The sequence below is a fragment of the Trachurus trachurus genome (genome assembly GCF_905171665.1).
Source record: "Trachurus trachurus genome assembly, chromosome: 5".
NCBI classification, from domain to species: Eukaryota; Metazoa; Chordata; class Actinopteri; order Carangiformes; family Carangidae; genus Trachurus; species Trachurus trachurus.
Window position 1 is genome coordinate 10,908,989 of NC_139896.1, and position 20,925 is coordinate 10,929,913.

Genomic DNA, 20,925 nt, shown 5'->3' on the forward strand with positions numbered 1-20,925 from the left:
GGTCAATGGGAAAGGGGCCAAATGCCGATTGTTAGCGGGTCGACCCGCGTTTAAAAAACCCGCGTCGACCCGCTAATTTTAGTGGGAAAACGGCTAAAGGCACTTTTTTTGTGTGGTTTTGGTCATCATTCCTATTGGTGATTATAGCACTGTTGGGCAAAGAGGTAGTCAGAAGATCAAAGAAATCTCACCTAAGGACTACACACAAAATATGGAAGGTTGGGGATGTGCTGAAAAAGAACATTTTAACATATCTGAAAAGAAAATCAGCTCTGCAACTGAAGGCCACACTCAAAAGATCTGGAAAGCATCAATTTGGGAATAATAGCAATACACTGTTGCACAGTCTTTCCTGTATTGTGGACCCAGTTGTCTGCTTTGGAAAGGTATGAAAATTGCCACCAGGGTCTCAGTCAGGTCTAAAATCAGGGTTTCAGGTGATGTTAAACCATCTGACAGGTGTTTTGTCTTGAATATACCAACATGTTCATCCTAACCAAGTCATCAGCAGCTACTTTGATGTGCAAAATGGAAAAGCCCATAATTATAAAAGTTAGAAGGTTGTAAAAACTGGCTTCATTATTCTTTAATCCTATATTTTGCACATATAAAGTTTGACCACAGGCCATAGGTTGTTGTAAAAATGTTTGTCTCTTCAGCTTGGATAAATATGATGTATTTTTTGATACGGTGTCTGCTATCCAGTAAATATTAATGGCTTCTTATATTTTCAGTTGATCAAATCAAAACCAGTCAGATGATATTAAATCAAGTGTGCGTGTGTGTGACAATTGTGTGTTTCTTTTCGAGCAGGGTGTTCGGGGCTTGTACCGAGGATTCGGGAGCACAGTTCTCAGAGAGGTAGGATTCATTCAGATGTTTTTTTTTCTTCCTCCACTCTGTCTTTCACTCACTCACTTCTTACCTGCCTGTCACTCACTTGTGATAGTGATCAATAAGACAAAGCAGATCACATGCGTTCTGTTCATCCGTCTGTGGTTAAGTTCAGTTTGTACGGTTAGGTGAAGAACATCTTCCAGATCTTATTGAAATCAATTTCTCGAGTTTATACTAAAGACAATTACACGACTCCTCAAAGGCTGCATAGTGAATTCTTTTTGATAGGCCGGACTAATATTGAGAGTTTCCTTCTGCTCTGACTGAAGACAGTTTAATTTCTCTTGGGCTTTATTGAAGTTGGAAATATTGATTTACAGTTTTTTTCCCCTCACTTTCATCTCATTCAATTACTTTTTACTCAATTACTCTTTCATCTCCCTTGTTCAAGACGCACTCCCTTCTATTGGAAGTACATCTGATTAATTAATGCAATTAGTTACGTTATAAATGCAAAACAAAACAAGGATAAATGAGCATCGGGCTGCACTCCCTTGATGGCCGCTCACCTTTTTGTAATGAGAAAGCCGCTCTAGTTCTTTGATTCATGATCTTCTGTTTAATTGAACCTGCAGTGCATGATAACACAAAATAATTGTGCTGAAAGTGGTATAGATCTCTTACTTTAAGCTTCGCCCCCCGCCTGCAGAGTTTCAATAGAACTTGAAAAGAAAATGAGAAAGGCAGACAAAGAGGGAGAAAAGAGTATATGAAGGTGACACTTGTCTTTCCATCCTGTTTTTGGGGAGGTGGGAGAGGGTGTAATCTAGTCCCCTCCGCTGTGCTAGCCTGTACTTATTTTCTGCCTCACTAAACTGATGTTATTCACGCAAATTCCATCTGGACAGCCAGGGAAAAAGGACAACAAGACACTGTGATTTCTCCGAGGGGCTCTGAATAAATGAATACATTTGGAGGCTGGCGCGCGGCCTGTATGCATACTAACACTGGCAGATGAAACGCAACGGTGGCGGCAGGGATTTGGGACGCAGGAGCGGCAAAGGATGCGCCGCGGTGATTGGCTTTAACGTGTGTCAGGAAGGTAATTCATTTTCTCTCAGCCTCTTTCGCTATCCGCCTATCTCCCCCCCCCTTTGCTGAAGCGACCCTGTCAAGATAAGTTTGTTTATGTGGTATGGCTTGGCAGCCCTGCGGCCCCCCCCCTCCTTTAGCTGGCCCACTAATTGGGGTCCTCTCTGTGCTATATATTCATTAGGCAGCCTTCAGAAGGCATTTCTGGTGGGCATGATATCACATTAGTGTGGGATGTGAGAGGATGCACCACGGTGGGGAGGCTGGACTGGAGTCAGGAGGTGGAGTGGAGGTGTGTCTAACTCTGCATCGGACCAACCCACATCCACACCACTGCACCTGTTTGAAACGGTTATGCTGGCCTTAACTTTTTATTTAAAAATCTGTATGTGGACCATTTACTAACTTTTTTTTTTCTTGTGCACCACATTAATCTTTTCTTTGGTCCACTCTGTCAAGTTGTCTGCTGAGTCAGCACCTTTTGGGTTCCAGCCGAACAGAGCATGAAATCAGCGCGATTCAGATTGCGGGGGGATGAAGTTGCGCCGTGAAAAATGACTTTATTCTGCACTGAAAAAACGAAGGAGTATTAATTAACATCAGCAAGAGTTTGTTCAGGACTTTGTGAGAGAGCCGACTTGTTCCAAGCTCCAAGTCCCAGTAGAAGCCGTTCGTGCTGTCACGGTGTCGATTTGTATCAGTATGTGAAAACACACAGGGCAGCCGTTTTAATCAAGTCTCCAACTGTATTTCATCATCAAGTGATGTTTGTCGTTTTGACAGGGGTGTCTACATTTCAATCTCTAAGGACAGCCTTTGTTTGTGATTTGATACCGCCTGGCACCACTAGATGGCGTGCTAAGATTAGCACTGCTTTACACAGCTGCGTCTCAGTTTCTCTTTTTACTCTTCTCCCCTCTCTTTACTGTACAACCCCCCCTCTCTCTCCCCTCTCCATGCCCCCCTCCCCCCATCACACCAATCCAGCCATATGACATTTATGAGCTGCAGAGCTGGGGTGAGAATGATGGCTTTTTTTAATTTTTTTTATGGCGAGCCCTTTATTTTTTCTGATCAAAAGCGCTGTGAGCTGATCTCAGATTTGATCTTAACTGCTGCAATTTGAGTTTGAGTAATGGGCCTGAGATGGGCTATTAGATAGTAATTTATTAATGTGGTGGTACCAGGACTGTGGCGGGATAGGTGTAAGTGAGGTTGACAGTTTTGACTCAGGCACTTGGAACATCACCTGATTGAGTGTAGCATATGGTCACACTGCGTTAGAGCCGGTGCTCTCATGCTCTTTCACCTACACAGTCTAGAAGCCCCTTGATCTGAGTCCTCCTTTACACACATCTAAGTGGGGAAGCTCACATACGAGGAAGGGAGGTAATTGAGCTAAGCCGAGTGAGAGTGAACAGTCCACTGCTCCGATGAAAAATGTCTTCCTCTTTTTCCCTTTTCTGGCGTTTTTATATATGTATATGTTTTTTTTTTCTTCTTAAGCCCCTGAATCAGCCCCAGAGCTTCTCCTTTCTCCCGCAGCTGGGATCTGGCAGTCTGAGGTGGAGGATGTGGTGGCAGGGCTTATGAAACACCTCTCCATCCATCCAGACTCCTCCTTACCACACCTCTACTTCCTCTTTATCCTTCTCCTCTTAAGTTTGATCCCTTATCTGCTTCCTCCATCAAGGACATGGCTGTGAGGAAAGACTTGTTGACTGGGGTTTTTAAATGGGACCAACAGGTGATATTACATTACATTGCTCCAGTTTGAGGATTCCTGCAGTTGTTGCCTGTTTCTCAGCTGGTGTGAATGTTTTTACCAATCATTTCCACCACGACTCCTTAGAACAGCTTGAACTTAGTTTTTCCATTTATTCACATTTTTTTTTAAATCTATAGGTCTATACACTTCCAAAGGCAAAAAGGCAGCAGCATTTCATTCTTACAGTTTTGATACAGATCACTTATTTTGGATTAATTTGTTGAAAGTTCACAAAATAAATCAGCTAATCTTTATTCCATTAAATATAAAAATAAAAACACCCATCATAATTTCTCTTTGATAAAGCAAATATTGTCTGTTTTGCCTGACAAACAGTCTAAAGCAGTGGATCATCTGACTCAACTTTAATTTTCAGTCAGTTTTCTAATCAATTAATTGACTAATTGTTTCAGCATACTCCAGCGCCACATTCTCTTACTTTCATTATCTGTCTTCATCTGTACCAGGGCCTTAGTCTAACCTCCTTCCAGTGTGTTTGATTTCCCTTGTTGTTTAACCTCCTCTCGGCCTCAGGCAGACTGGACCCAGGAGTTTAAAAGGTGGAGGTCTGGGTGAGAGTCTGCATGTTTGTGTGTACGGTATGTGCAATCACAACCGTGCTCTGACGTGGACACTTGTGTTATGATTGTCCGTCCAGAGCAGCGAGGGAGTTCTCCTTCCTCAGCTGTGGATGATGAGGTTGGATCTGTATCAACAGGCACGAAGCAGAGCGGAGCGGAGCAGAGCTGACCCCTCTGTGGCTAGTTTTTTGGAGAGGAGCCACTTTTCACTGTCTGACGCAGGTTCAAAAGGGAGAGGTGAGGGGAATCTCTCATATCCTGTCTCTGTGCGCACTGATCCACAGAGGCTCATGTTTATACACCCTCACATGACTGAGACAGAGCAGAAGTGAGGCAGAGAGACAAGGCAGGGGAAGCAAAAGGTGTTTATTTTCCTTTACATATGTAAAGTCAGGATTTGTGGGACACGTGTGGAGGAGCGGACGGTTCCTCCTGTTTTGTGTTTAGACTTGGACCCCGTCGGAGCAGCTGCCATTAGTCTGTCAGAGCCAGACAGTAAACCAACTCTCCTGAATGACTTCAACACCTCCGAAAAATCTTAACAAGACTGGATTAAATGAAATGGAAAATGTCACGAGATTGCACTGGAAGAAGGGAAAAAATAAACCAAGGAAAATATTAAACTCTTGGTTGAAAATGGTGTATATAATACCTACCAGTGAGATGAATGTCTACTCTTACAGTATATTGTTTCATTTCAGGCTGTTTTGCAAGGGCCATTTTCAAATGGTAGCTGTTGCATTCACACAGTCATAGAATAGATTTATTTCATCAGTCTTCTGAAAGCCAGTAGAGGATGAAAGACTCTGAAATGAAGTTTTGCTCAGTGGGTTGCAAAGATGGAAGTGAATGTTTGAAAGAGTATGAGCTACTGGTGTTACTATCTTTTTACACTGTGATCAATGAGTAAGAAGACTGAGAAAACCTCTTGACCCTTGTGGATTTGACCTTTCACATGACTTAACCTATGAGGTGTGTGTGTGTGTGTTTGTGTATGTGAAGAGTCAGTGCTAGGTGTTATTATGTATTGTTGTAATTGTTAAAGACACAGACATACTGTACAAACTGTACATCTACATGAATAGTCTGAAATAGAAGTTTGGCCTTATTTGCTTTTTTCCCTCAGAGAATCAAATGAGGACATTGATGCCAGTTATTTGAGCATAGGTCAAGTTATGAAGCTAGCCACATTAGCAGGCTAACTTGGTTTGGCGCAGTAGAGTAGGGTAGAAATGGGGGAACTTGTCTCCGTCCAAAGGTAACAAAATCTGCCTATCAACGCATCTAAAGCTCATTAATTAAGATCCTGAATCTCGTTTGTGTAATCTACACAAAAACTGAGGTATGAAAACATCAGTTTGCCGTTTTACAGAGACCTATGTACTAGACTTTTTCTTGGCTGGCACCAGTCATTTCTTCTGTTGATTGCCTGGCAGGTGGTCCCGGTCAAGAAATAGTCAGACACACAACCCCCTGTAAAAAAAAAAAAAGGTTGATATTTTACTACACTTTGTATCATGGTTGTCTCATCCATACAAAGTCTTAATTAGTGACCTTTAAAGGTGCTGGTTTTCAGTCTTGGATTCATATTTGTAACGTAGACGTTAGTAGTATAAATTATCCCCTTGTTCCCGGCAAGGAAAGCAAAAAAGTGTACTTGGCAAAATGTTGAATGTCTAATTGTGTCTCCTTTCCAACAACTTATTGACTCTTTGAGCGTTCCTGTTGCTGTTTAATTTTGCATTTGTACAGGCTGCATCACAGTGGAAGGTTTGATTAGTTGCTTCACTTTTTGTCCAAGAAATTTAGACAGGAACTCCACAACACAAATAATGCTATACCAGTAATATGCCTTCTTATACATTATTGCTCTATGAATTCTTCTTTATCCTCTCTCTACTGCTTATCTCTTTGCAGAGCGTAGTCCATGCAAGACCATCCAAGCTACATGCAATTATGGTCATAATTTATTGATGTATTAGTAGAAGTAATTGAAGCAAAACGGCACAATAATTGCCAGTTACTCAGTTGAATTTGCTGATTCTCTCCATTTTATGACATTGTAAGGTTGGATGGATGCTCAGACAGCACAAGACATTTGAAGATGTTACTTTGGACTCGTACTTTATTACCTGACATTTCATAGGACATGAAATGGTCAGTCTAATCAGAAATAAAGATAGTTGATAGCTGGAAAGTTCTGCAGTGGAGGGAAGGGGAGTGGGAATTGTAAAAGTGTAGGCCACCAGAGTTCACTACTAGCAAGTACTTAAAGAACAAGTAATAACCACTTTCATCTATCTAGGCTGTGGTCAATGAGTAACATAAAGTATAAGAAGTAGTAGGATGGATGGTTGTGGCTTTTTTGGGGCTGATCTTGATTTTTACCTCAAGATCTAATAGATTTCCATTGAGAAGCAGCTAAGATGACCTGTGTTGAGGATGTCGTCATTCAAGCTTTTTTTTTATTATGGTTGGTCCAAGGTGAAGCCATGTGTTTGTTGCCTGATGTGTCTGTTTACATCAGGGCCTGTAACAATATCGACGTCTTTGATGAATCCCCTGTCCACCTGCTTGAGTTATAGAATATGAATTTTGAAAGCTGTCCCCCCGTTTGAGTTGTTTGCAGGTCAAGCTGACATTTGTTTTAAGAGTAATGGCCTTCTTAAGCCACAGAGAGCGATTCCTCTCTGTCACTGGATGATCTCTATCACTTTACCACGCACGTCACCTCGGGGATTAATGCTTTACTCCCACCGTCACTCTAGATAACGGATGGACGGGCTTCTGTTCACAGTGAATGGCTGCACCTGTCATTCACATTAGCGTAGCTGTGTGAATACAATCGCATCTTCACATTTGTCTTTTTCTGCGCCTCATCAGGCGTCCGTGCTGCTGGCTCATGCATCCAGAGCCGTGCATCCCCCTCATACATCCAGTCCCATTTGGGCTCCACATTGGCAAGAGGACTAATGTTGCGAATCCGACTAAACCTCCGTAACCTTTCTTAGATCAACATGTGGTCGTATTGATGAGTTCTACAGTCGTAAGGAGTGAGCTGCCATGCTACCTGACCCCCACGTGTGCTTTGTGCTCTGTGCAGATTCTGCTGCGGGACAGTGCAGGGCTTTCTGTACCCCCCCCCCCTCTGTTTAGGATGATGCATTGAAAGTCTGTGCCAGTGAGACCCATGGATCACACACAGAAGTTAAGTGCCTTTGTCCCCATCGAGCTTTTCAATCCACTCAAAAATCCATCATTGCGTGGATATAATTTGTAATGCAGGGATTCTCCCTGCGTTTCCGCGTTTTTATTACCAAAATCATCTGCCAGACCTTTTTCCAGGAAGAAGACAGTTTTTCTTGACAGATATAGTTGTTTTTATTCCTCTACTCTCTGTAGTGTGTGTGTGTGTGAGTGCGAGCACTGTGTACATGACCATGGTGGCCATGTCGGTGGTGTGTGTTTTTCTCTGGGACTCGGTGTATGTTTGCTTCCCACAACTTTATGCATGTTTGTCTCAACCGAAGCAGAAAAACTTTGGTGCTCCACATGTGTTTCTAATAGCACACAGCCCCGTCGGCCTGGCAAGGGACTGAGGGTGTGTGTGTGTGTGTGTGTGTGTGTGTGTGTGTGTGTGTGTTTGGGGAGGGGGGTTAAGAGTGTGTTTAACGGAAAGGGGGAGTAGGCCTGGAATGGAGGGAAGTAGGACAGCAGTGGTTTGGATGTCATGTGGAAGGAAATAAGTGTCAAGACTACGCTCCTGTATGTTGGAATGTGGTGCCAGTATACAAGATTGAGAGTGATACATTATTCCCCTGACAGCAATACTTGCACTGCACATTTCTTTTTCTTTTTTTTTTTTTGAATTGGACACCTGCTCCACTTGAGTTTAGTAGACATTAAAGTGACATAATACCCTAACTGCCTAATCACTGTAAAAACCATCAAGTCAATCAGCCCGTTATAAAGTCACTGAAACAAACGTTTACATAAGTTAACCCTTCAGCCACGACTTATTTTCACTATAAATGCACGGAATGACAGGAGAGAGTGCGAGTTAAGGGAGTGGAAGGAGGATAAATCAGCGTCTGTGCAATAGCCAGACATGGGGAAGCACCCGGTAATTAGAGGTTAGCCTAACTCTTTTTTACAGCACCACTACACTTTTCATGAGAAGCAACAATGCACATCCGTCTCCCTCTCTCTCTCCGTTTCTTGCCTCCTCTCCAAAAACCAGTCCCTTGTGAATCCAGTTGGCTTTTGGAATGTAAATCATTTCAGACTGCGAGACACACAATTGGATTTTTCAGTTGCGTTACCATCGCTGTTGTTGCACTGTATGAGGTTTTCTGTTGCATAAGTGCCCTTTTTCCCAGACAGTCATATGAGGCTTTCCAGAAGAAGCACCTGCCCCCAACAACCCCCCCCCCCCCCCCCGCCCCCCCATCCCCCACCCCACACGCCCCCCTCCTCCTCCTCATCCCCACCCAGCCAACCATATGCCTGCCCCCGTTTCCTCAGCCGCAGTCATCATCTTGCTAGCAGCAGTGCTTACGACCCAAAAGCATCTGGAACAAACCACCTGAAGGTCAAGGGTCAGTCTGTGATGTCACTGCTTAATGTTCGATGGAAAAAAAGAAATATAAAGTGTCACCGGCACCACGAGCATTTACCTCACTCAACCCCAGCAGAGGTTAGGAGTTCAAAACAATCCATAATTCAACACTCATCTGCATTCATGGCAAGCTGAAGCTGTTCTTTAAGTGAGCCAAGGGGTTACTTTAATATTTGTGCTCGGTGTGCCATGATAACCACTCAAATTATGTCGTATTCATGACGAACTGTTTTTCTGCGAACATTTTGGTGGCAACAATGAGAAGGTCTCGACTAAAAGAAAGGAGTGTTTGTCTTGAAAAAGACCATCGGTGAGTTAAACACTTTGGTTTCTACTGAAATATCTCAACAGCTATTAAATGAATCATGAATCACAGCAGATGTCAGGGAAGGGGTGGGAGCTGGGAGTGCTGTTATCCTTTGTTTTGTTTTGATTTTTTTTATTCCTTCTTTCTCTGATAACTTATGAACCAGACGTTCAGGAGGTTTTTCCAGCAGCCAAATTATCCGCAGAGGTGTCCTCCTGTCCATAACACACATCCAGAAACAACCATAAAGATGTTTCACTTTAAAAATCTGCATTTCAACTTTACATTTCAGGAAACTGGACTGACAATTTACAATTCACCCTTTTTCTCTGAAATCTTACTTCATTGACTAAAACACTCATCTGGTTCAAAATGATGTGTTGAAATCCACCATGTTGCGAAAGGTGTATGTGGTTTAAAACAAGGTCAATTTTGAATTTCTGGCTTGACAACCACAACGCTGACCACTATGAACAAATCACAGACATAAAGCAAATCTACATATACACATCTTAATAAATTACAACATGTGTCTTGTCATTTTTAGGACATTTATTTGACATGACAGTGTAGAGTGAGAGGAATTGGATTCAGACAGCAGGGCGGGTGACATTTGCGATTGCCTCATAATTTCTTTTGCAACCATCACAAGGTCAGAATTTTAATTTGTTTTCATCACCTTCAGCATAGTTTGTTTGTAGTGCTAATTAGCAAATTTCAGTATTTTAACATGGAAAATTAATGGTGTCTAGCTTGTCAGTGTTTTTTTTTTTTTTTAAACACTGGCATATTAACGTTAACGTTGTGAACATTTAGCTTGCCAATTTTAGCATTAAGCTCTAAACACAGATGTACCCAAGTGCAGCCTCATAGTGGCGCTCAGGTGTAAATACAGGAGCAAAGATGGATTTGTTTCACAATCACCGACAAGCTTGGGAGCATAGTAAGATAGTTAAGCTTTTACCTGAAATTCTTGGTAGTGTTATTCTATCCACTAATGTTTGTGTAGCTCAGCATTATGTTGTGTTGTGTCAAGGTCCGTAACCAATAGATCAGGTCCATACATGGGTTGTTTGACAGTCTCATCTATTCGACTGTGTGTTTGAGTCACTGCCAATATACACTTGTCTCACTATGGAGATTCTGTTATTTCCAGCTGTGCTGCTGCTGTGCTTATCTGATTTCCAGCTGATAACGTAGGTCCACATTTGTGTGTGTGTGTGTGTGGGAAACAAGGAGACAAACATTTCAGTGATTAGTTTGCTGGAATGACTCTGGTCTGTGTTTTATTGCTGTGGGCATTGCTTCCAGAAAACAGTGTGTGTATGTGTGTGTGTGTGTGTGTGTGTGTGTGTGTGTGTGTGTGTCTATCACGTCACATCATTACTGTGGTTATTTCACAAATGTTTCAAATATAGCGCTGGAAAAATACATGAACAACTTTCAGCCAACATGACTGTGTTGCTGCAAACACTGTACTGGCATAACCGTCAGCATGCAGCTGCTTTGCCTGGCAAACCACAACTTTGCATAATCAGTTAAAACACAAAACAATTAAACTATAGAGCCATTTTTTTGTGTGTGTGGGAAGTTTCACAGCAAATAACAAATTAATGTGGTGCTGTTGTTTTGCTGTAGCAGCTCATCCATGGAGACGTTCCTTTGTTCTGCTGTTTGCAGTTGAATCTGATGAAAATATGCAGCCCCATGGTAAAGTTAAGTTCACCATCGCTGACTGGTTGAGTTACATTAGTCGGTGGAGCTGCCCAACTTTTGTTTGCTGTCGGCTGTGTAAGTGTCTATATAGCTGAGCAACTGCTGTTGTTCTACTGCAGGCCCAGGCTTCATATCGGTTCCCCAGAGTCTGTAGCCTGTTAAAACAGCCATATTTCTCCTCATGTTCCCTTCAGTTTGCTGGGATCAAAGTGCCATTCTCTTCAAAAGCCTGTCTGCACTTACAGTACCAGTTAAAAACTTTGGACACATTGTCTCATTCCAATGATGCCGCCGTGGTGTGGTGATATAAATCATTTACACTGAAACTCATCCCACGCTCTGAGTAAACATCGTTGGCACCATCCAGCTGAACGTTATGTCAGAGATTCTCCCGAAATCTATTTCATTTGTAAACACGATTGGAAAAGACAAAGTCAAACGACAATGTCAACGCCGAAGTGGGTGGCAACTCGAGGCCAAGAAATTGCATGGCTCTAAAAAGCAATAAATAATATCAGCTCCAGACTTGTTATTGATGCCAAACCTTTGTTTATCGTCACCTCTACCACCTGCATCCTCTCCTGTGCTCCAACCTCCCCATTCACTTTGAATCCTCTCTCCCATGTCTGACTGCTCCAGCCTCAGCCAGATCCTCAGGCAGCCGTTCATCTTTCTTCCTGTCAGCGGCTAATTGGTCGACCCCGGGGGCATCCTGTGTCGCAGCACACCGCAATTCGTTGGCCAATACGCACATCGATGTCATCTGTCAGTGGCTATATGACGGATTCAAACTGACATGTTTTTAACCATATGGAAGGGAAAGAAAAGTCTCAATCGAAGAAGAATCATTGCCCAGGTTTTTCCATCATGCAGATATCCTGTACAATTTCCCCGCTATTAACATGTGGACAGATGGCATATGGATGTGTTGTCAGCCTTTTTTGCGTATGTATGAAAGCTGCTGCTCCCTTCATTAAAGGCTGTGGAGAAAGAGCAGCATCAGGTGTCTGCTGATAAGGGTAGCTTGTGTGTTTTCCTTTCGCCTGTTCTGCTGTGTCACACGTCCATTTTGGAGCAACAGTTCTGCACAGAGCTGCACACAGGTGGGAGGAAGAAAAAAAAAAATCGCCAGCGCAACATAAATATTATTCCGAGTTTCTGGGAAGCATTTCTCTCATGTCGATGGAATTGCTCTCTTGAATCTTTGCCAGCGCACTGTTTCCCCCCCACAACCGCCTCTCCCTCTTTTCCTTTGCCCCCCCCCCCCCCCCCTCCTCCCTCGTCCCCTCTACCTCAGAACAAGTCTTAATTTGTCAGGAGTATTACTGCCCTGCGCCGACATTTGCTGGGCTGCAGCAGCTTATGGGAACCGGAGCCAGCTGCAATGTGATTGGCTCACGGGAGAAGTGCCGGCGCGAGAACCTCTCCTCCTTAGTTTAGCTTGTTTAAACATATACACACACACACACACACACACACACACACACACACACACACACACACACACACACACACACACACACACACACACACACAGAGAGACACACTCACACACAGACCATGCTGCCTTGGCATTCAAAACTGTCAGGTGGAATTCCTCAGCAAGTGCAGTCACACTCGTTCTAGTTCCTACAGCGCCGGGGAGTTGGAACAGTTGGGATGAGTGATTGCTCGTCGCTTAAGGCCGAACACTCCTCATAGTTACACAGTATAGGCCTTAAAGGGACACATGCTCCTGCTGCAGGATGCGTACAACTGCGCGGCCTCCAACACTCCCTAATCTGTGACAAATTTAGCTTTTGAGGAACTCCACTGAGCATGAGGGGGAATTATGCTTTGTATGTGTTATGGGTTTAGGTTTAGATAGGCATATGATTTGTGTGAAGTGTGCCTCTGGGGAGAGTAAAGACAGGTGTGTGTGTGTGTGAACTGTGAACTGAGACATGAGCATGTAGGGGTCTGTTTTTTGTAATATGGGGAGCAGGCCTGAGCCTCCACTAACCAGCACTGCAACCTCCATGAGAAAAGTAATTCAACCTTCTCTCTCTCTCTCTCTTGCTTGCTCCCCTCTGTACTCTCAGTTTCCCCCCTCCCTCCCCTCTTTCCTCCCTCTCTCCCTCAGGCCTGTCTTATGAAGTGAGAGGCCAAACACAGGCCCAGAGTGCCGGATCAGGCTCCTTCTATCGATTGACTTTATTTATGTGTTTGTTTATTTATTTAAAAGGCCCTGAACCTCTCTGTCCCAGAGGTGTACTTAGGTGCTACACACACACACACACACACACACACACACACACACACACACACACACACACACACACACACACACACACACACACACACACACACACACACACACACACACACACACACACACACACACACACACACTCTCTTACTGGCCCCGTGCACATACAGAATCCTCCTGTGCTCCTATGTTTAGCCAGGGGTTTTGCAGCGTCACTGTCGGGCAGAGCGTGTTGTCGTCACTGCAGTAACTAGGTGTGACATTAGTCATACGTGCACACATGACTTGGAGTCTGGTGTTTAGTAACATAACAAACACTGAACTGCCCCATAATAGGAAAATAATAAAACCCACCATATGTGGTTAAAACAGTGACAGTGTTGTACGATTCAATAGGCTGGTGCAGCCTGATTGAACCAGTTCTTAAAGTGTTTTGTAAATGATCAGACAGCTGGACGAGCAATTATGATTGAAATTATGAAATATTTTTAAAAACATTTTCTCTTTTGAATAGTGTAAGTTGAATCTATTATAATCTACTAAAAAAGTAAAAATAAACAGGCAGATTAAGTTATTTAAAACTTTATTGACAATCATTTAATTTTCAATTTGATCTTGTATATTATTATTATTATTATTATTATTATTATTATTATTATTAATAATATTAATTTTAACAACAACAGTATAGGAGCTAGTGTTTTGTTTGAATTTCATGAATGTTTGGTGTAACTCGTAACTCGCATAGAGTTTATTTTTCTCACATTTTGTGTAGCATTTGTCTTAAATCCACATTAACAAAATATTAAATAAATATAATTTTGACTATTTGCTCGAGGTCGTAGTCGAAAGCAGCTGGAGTTATTTAGGGGAATGAGTGTTGCCCCCCACTGTTCACTCTGAGCTCAGGGTATTGCTACATGCATCCTTATCACATATCTGTCATACTTCATTAGAATAGCACTAACCAGCAACATGTCTCTGTGTGTTCTGGCTTCTCTTGTGCTTACTGGTGTTTTTGTTACCTTACCACCTTTGCGTGCATGTGTCATGTTCATATGTTGATCCACACTGTCCCTGGGTGACAGACAAACAGGTCTGGCTTCTTCCCACACAGTGATTTTCTAAGAATGAGGTTAAACACTTGGCAAAGTAACATATGGAGGTGTCCAACACCACCGCGCTCTCTGACATGATTAATGACTTTATCAACTTTCAACATATTAAAATCTGATCTCTGTCTGTTTGTTATCAGTGTGTCACCGCAGTCAGCTCCTCGTCATACTTTTGTGACACACAGCATCAGGAATGTGGGTGTGTCTGAATACTTGTGTGAGAAGTATGAGTGTGTGTGTGTGTGTGTGTGTGCGTGCGTGCTTGTATGAATTCGGCAAGTGAATCCAGCTTGCAGGCCTGTTGCATTAGCAGGTAATAAATGTGGACTTAGACTTGGGGCTTTGCTACACCTGGCCGGCCCATATGATTTTTTGTTTTTTTTTCATTTGTGTGAATGCGTATGTGTGTGTCTGGTTGTGTGTATCTGTGTATTTGTCTGTGTGTGTCTCTTGGTCTTCACATGGCCTGCAGCAATTCCTCACTTTGAATAAGGCTGCTGCTGATCACTTCACCATCTGACTCGCATCTGTTTTCTCTTAAAAAAAAAAAAAAACTCCTCTCCTCTCCTCTCCTCTCCTCTCCTCTCCTCTCCTCTCCTCTCCTCTCCTCTCCTCTCCTCTCCTCTCCTCTCTTCTCCTCTCCCTCCTCCTCAAAATGTATGTAAAACACTGTTGAACTTGTAGCTTGGCCCCAGCTCTCCTTCCTGCTACCATGAAGAATTAAAATAAAATCTCATCTCATTTCTTTGGACACGTTGACAAACATTATTCAGGTCTCTAGGGTGTACTGTGCTACTACTAAAAGTATCAGAGTGCAAGGAAAAGCTGCGACTGACAGATTGTGGTGCAGCTGAAAACAGCCCTGAATAGGACAAACAAACAAGAGGACAGTAAATCTGTTGCTCTAATCTCTTAACCTTAACTCAAAACTGACTCACTATTTCTCATAATGACTACTTAGATATCTGAAAGAAGCTATTGTTGATTTTATTTTCTGTATAAATTTAATTTGAAAGAGTACACATGGTCTCATTTGAAATGGTACATTTGGTAAATTCCAAATCCTGGGCTTTGCCAAATGGATTTGGAATGGTCACTCAGCATCAAGTACTAACAGCGGCTCCAGCAGACTTCTCTGGCTCATGAATCATTCGCTCTTTTGCTCATTTGCTCCACATCTGGTGGCAAGAACGGAGCAGAATGAGCATGGAAGTTGTTGGGTTCAAGATTGCACCACAGTGTCTTGACTGTCTTGAGTTAGAGTGTGAGTTGTACTCTTCAGAATACTGTTATTTGTGTCTGGGATTTCATAATGTAGCGGTGAAATCTGGGAGGGCGGATTTTCCTGTCATTGTGATGACAGTAAACTGTCATCAATCCTCTACTGGCCTTTTGAAACCATAAAATCTGAATTTTGACAAGGCTTTACTAAGGTGGGAGGCTTTACATGTGGAGGAAACAAAAACTGATGCTCTCTTTTTTTCCACAGCGCTTGCATCTCAACCTGAGATAAGGGTTATCAGCATGATGGCAGTATAAACAGTCAGATTGTTATCCATTGTGGAAAATGATTTGCTTTTCATGTATCACATTAAGAATTACATCATCTTGCATCAGACACATCAGAGATTCTTTGCCACAGTTAAAGGTACAATGTGTTCAAATCTCAATCTAACCCCTACACATTTGTAATGTATAATGTACCTACATTACATTTCCATATATGACATTACAGTATGTAGCTTGTATATGTATACAATAAACATAAAAGTATTTAAACATCATGTATCGTTATCAAATCAGGAGTCAGAATAGTTTTATATATTGACATATTTAATCTTGTCCATATAAAGATGTATATATTCTTATATCATATAATATGTAATATAAGTAAAAATCAAGCCCAGAGCCTCTTAGTATGTTGATATTATGTAAAGTAGGGGCAACAAGGAAAACGTATGTAAGCATACATTTTTATATGCATACCGGTTTAGGCAGCACATACATATAAAACATATCATATAGACATTTCAATATATTATGTACATATACAAATTTTGCAAAATATTCAATCTAATAGATGTTCAGAGGCTGTATATTATATATGCAATAGTGATATACGTAGGTAATCTGACAACATCACATATGTGGGGACATACATCACATAATGCATTTCTGTCTGAGATTTGTAGCCACAGTAGCAGTTAGAGATGGCAGCGTTGGACAATCCACCCCTGAGGGGTCAGTTTAACTCACTGTGGGCTCCGTGTTACCCGCTGAGTTTTCTGGTAGTGTAATGTTGAAGTTCTTGTTTGTCGGCAGTTTAGAGTTTAAAGCTGTGGTTAAATAGTTGACCAGATGTTGTCCTGGTGCTGATTTGAAGAAATGCCTGCCAGCTACGGTACTTTTTTCTTTTCTCTTTGAGGGCTATGGTAAAAAAAAAAAAAGTCTCCAGTGTGCTGTTAATGTTAAGTGGAAGGTACACGTTAACATTATGCAGTTTTAATGAAGCTGTATTATGATAAATATAAGACATGCAATGACAAATTGTTACATTTTGTTGGAGAGCATCTGAACTTTGGTTTCCAGTGAAGCTGGCTTTGAGGAACCTTTCCACAGTAGCAGTAGGTAGATGTTTTAAAGTAGGAAAACTCCAGAGATTGAGGGATAAGGTGCTTTTGGAAAAAATGAGCAATGTCTGTCAGCTGTTGCTTTGGACATCTATACGTTTGTCTGCTTGTCCTTCCATCTTAATATCCATCTCCCTGACTCGTTCTGTCTCCTAAATACTCATCAGTATGCAGAGGCTGTAGTATGACCTATTAAAAGTCATTTGTCAAATTGCAGCCAACTGGCTTGCCTGCAATCAGGCTCAATGTGAATATATTTTGACATGTGTTTTTCCTGCCCTCCACTGAGTGCCTAAAGACCTGTGACAGCCTGGAGCCTCTCTGAATACTAATACAGTTAGCACTAATACAGTTGGCAAGGACGCATATACACACAGACACACACACACACACTCAAATTGGGGCACTGTCAGCAGAATGACACAGCAGACGCAATCTCCATATTCATATAATATAGTACCTGACAGTCACAGCAAGTGGCACTGTCACCTTTGATCATTTACGAAATGTGTCAACTAGCAAACATGTAACGCTGCTCTTCAGACACACACACACACACACACCAGCGCAAATATGATTAACATATTTTTTTATACAAAAAAAACCAAACAAAAAACACACATAACACATGCAGTATAGCTGGTCCGTGTGAGAGCTGGTCATGCGTTTCCCAGCAGGGGAATCCTGTCACCGGAGGCCGGCTGGATGACACAGATGTTTGTGGGCTTTGGGAGCAGATGCTGCTGAGCTCCTGGAACACAGTTTTTACGCCGCGGCCAAGATTCAGAACCATAGTTTGGCTCGATTTCAATAAAAACTGTGCCTATAGCTCCGACCTCAGCTCAGAGGAGACCAGCTGTGATCCTCACTGTTTATTTCAGAGTAGTATGCAGCGAGAAACACACAGGGAGAAAGGAGCGGACATTAAAGTGGTGAAGGTAGATTTGGTAGAAGGAGAGAGGAGACTTTGATAAAGGTTACATGCAGCACAAACTGACAGATGCATTACAGGGCCAGAAAATCAAGGGCAGACACTAGAAACAGAAACAGTGGGTCAGACTACTGTGTGAACAAAGGGCTGAATCATCTCAGGAAAACTTGAAGAGGTCCGGAGGAGTGCAGCTTCTGGTCTAACTGGGCAAACTGTGTTTTTCTAACTCAAAAAATGTCTCCTTCAAAAGAAAAAAATAGGCAGGGCCAGGTTTGGATGAAAATGGGTTTGGGCTTTGATTTAAGATTATTTTCATTCTCAATCTGCTTCTTCAGATAGTAAATCTGGTGTGAGTGTGTGTTTTCATGTTGAGATTTTAATGTCAGGTTCACAGGTCAGTGTCTGCAGCCCTCGACGTGTCAAAAGCATTGGGTGTGTTCATGTCCCTAGTGACCGTTTGGGTTCGTTTGTTGATAGCAAACTGATCGGCTTAAGTTTGAGCTTTAAACCTCAGTAGCTTCCAATGGACATAAACATGGCTGCTGCTGCTCGGCCTTCGGGGAAGTGATTTTTCTTGGTAACCGATCCTCTGAAAAAGCAGCTGCACATGTATTTTGTGTGAAGTGATAAACTGAGACAAGATAAAAACATGCTCTAATTTATTTGTTTTGTCAGCGAACAGCCTGATGTGATGCAATGCATTGGGATCCGGTTTGTTTGTGTCCCGAAGATGCTGATCCATCGCTGTCTGAAGAAACTCATGAAGTCAAGCCTGTTTTTCTAGAGTTTCAAAAGGACCCTGGATTCAGTGGCCATGAACACACACACACACACACACACACACACACACACACACACACACACACACACACACACACACACACACACACACACACACACACACACACACACACACACACACACACACACATACAAGCGCACACCCATTTGGCTTGGCTTCATGAGGCTGAATAGGCCATGGTAGCTGAGGCATTATATGAGGCAGTGGGATGAGACACAGTCAGCAGTTAGCACCATGGATTTTTATGCTGCCTGGCTGCCTGCATGGTAGCCTAGCGTAGCACGACCCTGGCAGCCGTATGGCGCTGTGCTAGCCTGCCATGTCATAGCTGAGGTCTAAATATGCCCTCAGCGCTTGTGGCAGACCTCTGTGTAACACAGTAATATATTACAAGCATGTGGTTTGCCCACCGGCCCAGCAGTTACACAAAGTGTCCCCTCTTGACTTCAGGTGCAGCACCTGCAACCAGTTACAACCAGGTGGGCCCTCACATTTTCCTAAAGCCGCTCACTGGGCCCCAAACTCCCTCTGTCACAATCTGCACAGTGTAGGGGCTGCATCAAACAGGCCTTTTCATTAGTGACTAAATTGGTTGCCGTTTGCTCTTTGTTGGTTTTTATCTGTCTTGTGGTTGTATGCTTTTTGTTTTACTACATTGTTTTTTATTGTTGACTTTTATGCATTTTTATTACAAATTGTGCAGCATTTGTAAGGGCTGCTTTGAATATTTCAGTATGAATAAAGTTCTTTTTATTATTATTATAAACAGATCAACTGATTAATAGCTGGATGGCTGACAAATGTCAAAACATAGTGACAAAAACCATTAAAAATATTGTCAGAATCTGAAAAGAAAAGACCAAAGATATTCAGTTTATTAGTGCAGAACAGAAGAGAAAACCAGCAAAAATCCACATTTGGAACCAGAACTGAAGCTTCGGCCAGAAAATATTGACATTTTGTGCCAAATAAAAATAGTTTTATAATCTTTAGACTCATTGTCTCAGCTCTAGCACAGTGCTTGTTCATTGATGAATAATGTTTATCATATTATTTTGTAAATGGTAACTGCGTAGAACATTAATAACTGATGTGAAACTATTGCATTTCAGTGTTGTTCAAGTCAAAAACCACTTGAATGTTTTACTGTGAAGTCTCCTGTATCAATAAAGTGTTTCCACTACAATAAAAATTCAAATAAGGACGAGGCGGGGGAGGAAGGCTGGACAATAGCTGAAGTGTTGAATCCAAACTGGACTTTAACTGGAAACAAATCGAGTTATAGTTTATGAAAACCAGGTTTATCCACAATAGCAGCAGATTTGATGTCCACTGTGATGAAATGGTGTCAAAGTGGTTTATGATGAGTTTTTGCACAGTCCCCGTTTCCCCCAGAGCGTCAACTGAGTGAGAGGCTTTAGCAATTAAAAATGAGATCAAATAAATCTGGAGGCAGTGGGATAATCGTCATGTGTGTGTTTCATTATACCTCTCACAGTTGTGCAAGACCATGAATTTTTTTTTCTTTTCCAGTGGGAATAAAAGGCATAAAAAAAAATAATTTTGAAAAACACATTACCCAATATTCAACCTTGAGGCACTTACACAATAACCCAAATGAATAATAACTTTCTCACGTCATTCTTTAAGAACTGTATTTACAGATCCACAGTGTGATTAGCATTTGAGAATTTAACCCTCCAGTCGTCTGATACTGTATCTTTATATCTCGGCTCATTACAGTGACCTTTGTAAAAGTGGCTGCTAATACAGTAGACTGTGAAGTTTCTCTTCACAATCCTCCTCCTCCTTCTTCTTCCTCCTTCTGACTTCTTGAAGGTTTAAACAAAGTTTTATGGAATATGAAGAATTTGCCCATGACTGGTCTGAAAGGAATAGTTCAGCCTCAGACTTCTCATCAATGTGCCACAGAGTAATGAGCCTTGAATGGACGGAGTATTTCCTCCCCCCTTTGGAAACACATGTGGTTCAGATGATCTTTCTTCAATCACAACTACTGGGACAGGAAGGATATGAGTGACCATGTGTCTGTCAGGTGCAAAGGTGGCGGACATGTCTGTTGGCAAGGTTAACGCCGCCTCAAAGACAAAAGACGAAGAAAAACAAAATGTGCTGCTCGGTGCTCGCTCCTCTGGGATGTTTTTTTTTTTTTTTTTAAATCTTGTGTTTTTATTGCAAGCCAGAGCGGTGACACATGGAGAGATTGCTGCCGAGGTGAAAAATGTATCCCACAGACGGTAACACGTTGCGCACACAGCT

At 42.2% G+C, this 20,925-nt stretch overlaps 1 protein-coding gene across 1 annotated transcript in view; it reads left to right on the plus strand.

Annotated features, from left to right (window-relative positions):
* Positions 1–20,925, plus strand: part of slc25a26 (solute carrier family 25 member 26) — a 54,716-nt gene that overhangs the window by 10,893 nt on the left and 22,898 nt on the right. Inside the window, exon 5 of the mRNA XM_083971127.1 lies at positions 814–861. Within this exon, the coding sequence (XP_083827253.1) occupies positions 814–861 (48 nt within the window). The remainder of the gene's footprint in view (positions 1–813; positions 862–20,925) is intronic.